At 33.5% G+C, this 6,000-nt stretch overlaps 1 protein-coding gene across 1 annotated transcript in view; it reads left to right on the forward strand.

Moving 5' to 3' along the window:
* Nucleotides 1–4,504, forward strand: part of CAND1 (cullin associated and neddylation dissociated 1) — a 43,034-nt gene extending 38,530 nt beyond the window's left edge. Inside the window, exons 12-15 of the mRNA XM_032493359.1 lie at nt 329–498; nt 583–747; nt 1,846–1,953; nt 2,957–4,504. Of these exons, the coding sequence (XP_032349250.1) occupies nt 329–498; nt 583–747; nt 1,846–1,953; nt 2,957–3,181 (668 nt within the window). The 3' untranslated portion in view covers nt 3,182–4,504. The remainder of the gene's footprint in view (nt 1–328; nt 499–582; nt 748–1,845; nt 1,954–2,956) is intronic.
* The last annotated feature ends 1,496 nt before the right edge of the window (nt 4,505–6,000 follow it).

Below are 6,000 nucleotides of genomic sequence, written 5' to 3' on the forward strand. Positions count from 1 at the left end.
TGTGGTTGCAGGCTCCATCACTTCTCTTTGCCACCCCCTTTTTATCAAGTGTTTGTAAAAGTAATTGGGAGCCTTTGGGGCTCTCACTCCTTACCTTCTGCATTTAAAGGTGCTGAGAATAGGTTTATTAGTTAAATCCACTCAGATTCAAACATGATAGTCTACCTGTTGCCAAAAGAAATTAATAGATTTCACTTAATATTTCATCATATTCTGTGACCCATGTTGAAGAAATAATAATACCAGCAGTAATAATCAATTTAGAAAAAAATGTAATGCACATTTTAAGCTTACCGTTAACTGTGTTGCATCTCTTTCAATTTTTCAGGTGATTTCCTAAAAACATTGGAAGACCCAGATTTGAATGTAAGAAGAGTAGCCTTGGTCACATTCAACTCAGCAGCACATAATAAGCCATCGTTAATAAGGGATCTTCTAGATACTGTTCTTCCACATCTTTATAATGAAACAAAAGTTAGAAAGGAGCTTATAAGAGAGGTAAGTTAATTAGATTACACTGTTTACTCAAGCTTGTCGTTCACTTTTTCAAGTATATCTACACATTCTTTTTTATTTCAACAGGTAGAAATGGGTCCATTTAAACATACAGTTGATGACGGCCTGGATATTAGAAAGGCAGCCTTTGAGTGTATGTACACACTTCTAGACAGTTGTCTGGATAGACTTGATATCTTTGAATTTCTAAATCATGTTGAAGATGGTTTGAAGGATCATTATGATATTAAGGTAAGATGTTTGTGCCTGTTTATAGAATGTTTTAGATGATTTTGCTGTAGTGACTTTCACCCTTGTAATTTACTCTCGTTACTAAGTGAGAAAAGATTGGTTTGCTTGTCGTGACTTTAGTGTTATAAACTATAATTTGCAAAAGTAATAGTGATGCGATGTATTATCAGTTGATAGGTAGGAAAAATCCAGGAACACTTTCATTGGAGGAGGAATTCAATCAATATCAAGAGGTTTGTTAAAGAATAATATGGAAGAACTGTACATACATGCAAAGAATCTGTAGTAGCAACTATATAGAGATTATACGGCTTCTTAGGTTTAGAGCATAAACTGCTCATAACTGCTGCTTTGTTTTTTTGCCTATATCCATTTTGTTTATGTCTGTTTAAAATGTGAACTATAAGGGTGATTTGAGAAATCTACTCGGGGCCTTTAGTCAAGCAGTGGAGTTGGGCAGTAATTTAGCTGTACTGTGAGAACTCCAGCTTTCATGTTTCCATAATGTAATATGGAATGACCTGACCCTCCCAGAATTCAATGAAAAGAGCCCTGAAGTCATAGGATCCTTTTATTTCTACAGTTTATGGCATAAAAGACTGGGTTACTGGACTTTATATTATACGGATTTATCTGAATAACCAGGCTTTTGGGGGTTTTTTTAGGAAAATTTGCTAAGACAGTAGAAACTTCTTGTAAAGCTTTTCTTTTAGTTCAGTGATTTTGCATCTGGTACATATGAGCTTTTTAAAAAAAACTAAGTCTATGGCCCTATCCTGATGAGTGAAGTAAAAATAGCTGAGGAATAGATACAAAGACACACCACCCCCCAGCTTTAATGTGCGGTCAAGGTTGAGAACCACTTTCCTAGTTCTGAACTCTAGGACCACATGATAAGTAAGGTAACTCTAGTACCTGTAGCTAAAATTCCTTAGATAAGATCTGAGACAATTCTGTGATTCCAAATGGCAGATTACATTAAAATGAAACTTTATGGTACATGTAGTCATTTTCCTTTTAAAAGCTTTGTGAGAATTTGGGATTGTCATTAGAAAATAATGCAAAATCTAAATTTTGTCTTTTTTAAATTTCTAATAGATGCTAACATTTTTAATGTTAGTGAGGCTCTCTACCCTTTGTCCAAGTGCCGTCCTACAGAGGTTGGACCGACTTGTTGAGCCATTACGTGCCACATGTACAACTAAGGTAATTTTAATGTCTTTGACATGTCAGTTTAGGCTAGACTCAGTGTGTTCAGGATCCCTAGTTGATTCTGTACCGTGGTTTTCCAGACTTAACTGTGCTAGCACCATATATAAACAATTAGTTTCAGAAGTTAACCTGTTGAATATGGATGTTTTAGAAAGCTTAGCACTGTTCAGTGCTAGCTATTCTTAAGTTTTTGTTATAACAATGTGACACATACTTTTAAGTACTGATAAGGGTTAAAGTGTGATAGGACCACAAAAGAAATGTTTAGTTCTGGTGGAGGTGGGAGTCATAGAATGCTTCATATGTGCATGATGACATTTAAAATGGACCTTGAAGTATTTGGGATTAGCAGATACACATTACTATATATAAAATAGATAATGTGTGTATGTATAGCACAGGACACTATATTCAGTATCTTATAATAACCTGTAATGAAAAAGAATATGAAAATGTATGTGTGAATCACTTAGCCTGTAGTAAATCAAGTATACGTCAGTAAAAAAAAATATAAAGGACCTTGAAAAGTCAGAATTATTTTTAAGGTTCAGAAAGTGAACTTCATACAAAAATAGTTATATGAATTAAGGCACAGAGATGTCAGCACATTGAAATGTTTAAAGAATAATGAACAAACAAGGTAGCTAGTTTCTTGATGGAGGACAAAGTAGGACTTGCTAAGCAGATCCCACTCTTGGTTTTTATAATGGGCCTTGTGTAAAATATTTCCTTAAGGAGACAGCTACTGCTAGAAGGAAGTTTAAAGACAACTATGCTTAAGAGTATGAAAAAGAATATATGTATGTATATACATGACTGGGACATGGTGCTGACACCAGAAATAGACATATTGTAACTGACAGTACTTCAATTTTAAAAAAAGGTAAACTTATGCTTGAAGAATAATGTGTCTTTTAGATCTGTGAGTGTACTTAAGTTTTGTTGGTATAAGAGCTATCTTTTAGGGCATGTAATATAAATTTACTAAATGTTACAGGTAAAAGCAAACTCAGTAAAGCAGGAGTTTGAAAAGCAAGATGAACTAAAGCGATCTGCCATGAGAGCAGTAGCAGCACTGCTTACCATTCCAGAAGCAGAGAAGAGTCCACTAATGAGTGAATTCCAGTCACAGATCAGTTCTAACCCTGAGCTGGCAGCCATCTTCGAAAGTATCCAAAAAGATTCATCATCCACTAACTTGGAATCAATGGACACTAGTTAGATGTTTGTTCAACGTGGGGACCATTACATTGACCATACAATGCACTGAATTGACAGGTTAATCATAAGACATGGAAAGAGAAGTGTCTAAAAGCTTCAAAATGTTCCACTTTTTTTTTTCCCTTCATGGAGACAGTTTGGCTTTCTTCCATTGTTGTTTGGTAGCATTTATTTCAGAAATATGTATTTCCATAATCCAGAGGTTGTAAGACCACTAATGTTTTAGTGGTTAAGGCAGCATTTAAAATGGAAACTAAAAGCTAGGATTTATGGAGTATGGCGATAGGGTCCAGTATCTATTTACCCTGTAATGTGTAGGATTAAAATGTTAAAATTTTGTGACCATGAATTTCTTTCTTTTATAAATTTTCTCTTATTTAAAAATCAAAAATTCTGCAAGACAAAAACCATGTTTCTTCTTCTTGTATAACTTTGTTTCAGCAACATAAATTGATTTTTAGCTGGCAGACAAGAATATCCGTGTAAGATTTGTTACATTTCAGAGGGTTTGACAGTTTAAAAGAAAATAAGGTATCTTTTTTTTTTAGGTATAGGGATTAACAATATCCCTGTTGCGCACACTAATTTTGCATGAGCAAGTTTACAAATATGTATCGTCTGTAAAGCAGCATGTGCAGATTATTCATAATACAAAAGGTAAAATAAGTATTATTGTATTAGTGCAATTTTCAGATATTTATTTTTGCACAGAAAACACGTATCTGAAGAGAGAGGGGAGTAAATTTTTGAAACTTTGGTTTTCTTAATGCCAGTGTGAATTTGCAGGTGTTTTCAGCAAATCAAGTCACAATAACAATTTGCCACTTTTTCTATTACAAATTTTCTTATTATACATTTAAAATTTGAATATTTAAGTACTCAGTTTTTCTCGGTTACATTTGTGTGAGTGTGTTTCCACTTAAAAATTCTTCAAGCCAGGTTTTTCTCATTTCCTTTGGACCTCTACATTCCTTATTGAAGAGTTAAATAACTGTCTGCTTTTGAATTTTAGTTTTAGCAAAATTCTGAAGCTGGCTGTTACAGGTTTATTAGCTAATAGTATTTTCTTTTTAGCTGAGTTAGATTCCCCCCTCTTGTAGCGCTAATTTACATATTGTATTTGGTAAGTGTTGACTATTTCCTGATTAAGGGGTATGTGCTGAGGGGGGAACAGAGCTTTGCAGTACCTTATATTGTAGTTAAAATTTTATTTAACATTCTTCAGTGAGCTCATTTCACACTGTAGCCTCTTCAAATTTGTGGTGCTCCTGTAACAGTAAGAACTAACTTCTGAAATAAAAGACATCTCCTTATGCTGTGCAAACATAGTTTACATGTATTGAAGGAGGCAGTTGTAAAATTGAGTGACCAATTTTAAGCATTCAGATATTTGAAAACTGCACCCTTTATTTTTGAAACTGTGAATTAGAAATATTTTTCCTGCTGTATTAACTTCCTGCTTTAACATCCAAATATGCAGTGGTTTTAACTGATAACATACTGTGGTTATTAGATTAATAGCTTGACTTCAAATGTCCAGAGGAAAATGCATAAGACATCAGTACCAGTAAGGATTTTGACTTACCATTCCAGAAGCAGAGAAGAGTCCACTAATGAGTCATTGACATGGACCATACCTGAAGGTGTCATTTCAAAATGTGGCAGGGGATAATCTTATACCATAACTCGCATAAAACTGTAATAGAAATTTATTTTGAGATGTTAGTATATTATGTACTATATGCATTTCCGTGGTATAGATGTTGTGGATATATTTAAGTATTTGGTTACATGGTTTCACAATAAATTACAATACTGCAGGCTCTAGGACCAAATAGGAGACTGACATGCATATGTTGTGTGAATGTCTTTGGATTTAGTTAACTGTCCGAAGTTAAATCCACACACTTTTCTTGTACTGGATTTCTCTTTTTAATTTCTACAGTGCATGTGGTTTTGAGTCTTGCAAAATGGCTAATTTTTCTAATGTAGCTGAAATTCTATCTTTAAACAAAAGAAATAAGATTATGCTCTTTTCGAGTAGTAGATATGGTTTTAGTGTTTATATATAATATAGATTATATGCATATATTCACATATATAATAAAATTAGTAAGAAGAATACTAGATTTTAAAAGAGAATACTCAGATTTTAAATGCTGAGTTGTACTGATTAACTTCATACTTCTAGTGGTGATGTTATGATACTGGACTGGAAATTGCAAAGTGTGGGGTTCAGTCATAATCTGCCACTCACACTGCTTACTGGTATTTAAAATACTATTCGAAGTTCTGTTTAACAATTCTGCATACGTAAGTTCCTTAGGAGATCTGTAAGTTAATAGTAAGAGAAAAGCTGTTTGCTAATTTTTGGGGGAGGACATTTAAACCATTTAGGTCTACTCGATTTCTTTTTAAAGAAAGCTCAATATGGGGTTGTGTTTTGAGGTTATTTTATGAAACTAAGGCAGAAGGAAATTTGGTATGGCAAGGCCTAACTTTAGAATTTATAAAAATTAGTAGCACTGAATGATAATTTTTTTAAATGGTGGTCATGTATTCATTAATAATATCTAAAGCTGCTTAACCACTGGGAAATTAGACTTCTTAAAAAGTTAGAGTATGGTGACTTCAACAAATGTTTGAATATGTACATAATTTTTTTGTAACCATAAGTAACCAAATTGGTCATTTTTTTACACTTTTTGTTAGGTAAAATGGTAAAGAAATAACATAGGGGCATATCTAATTTAACCAGCTTTAAGGGGTGTTCTGATATCTTTATATCTAGCTCAGTCTCAGATATGATTATACAGGCAT

The sequence above is a fragment of the Camelus ferus genome, chromosome 12, assembly GCF_009834535.1.
Source record: "Camelus ferus isolate YT-003-E chromosome 12, BCGSAC_Cfer_1.0, whole genome shotgun sequence".
Lineage (NCBI taxonomy): Eukaryota > Metazoa > Chordata > Mammalia > Artiodactyla > Camelidae > Camelus > Camelus ferus.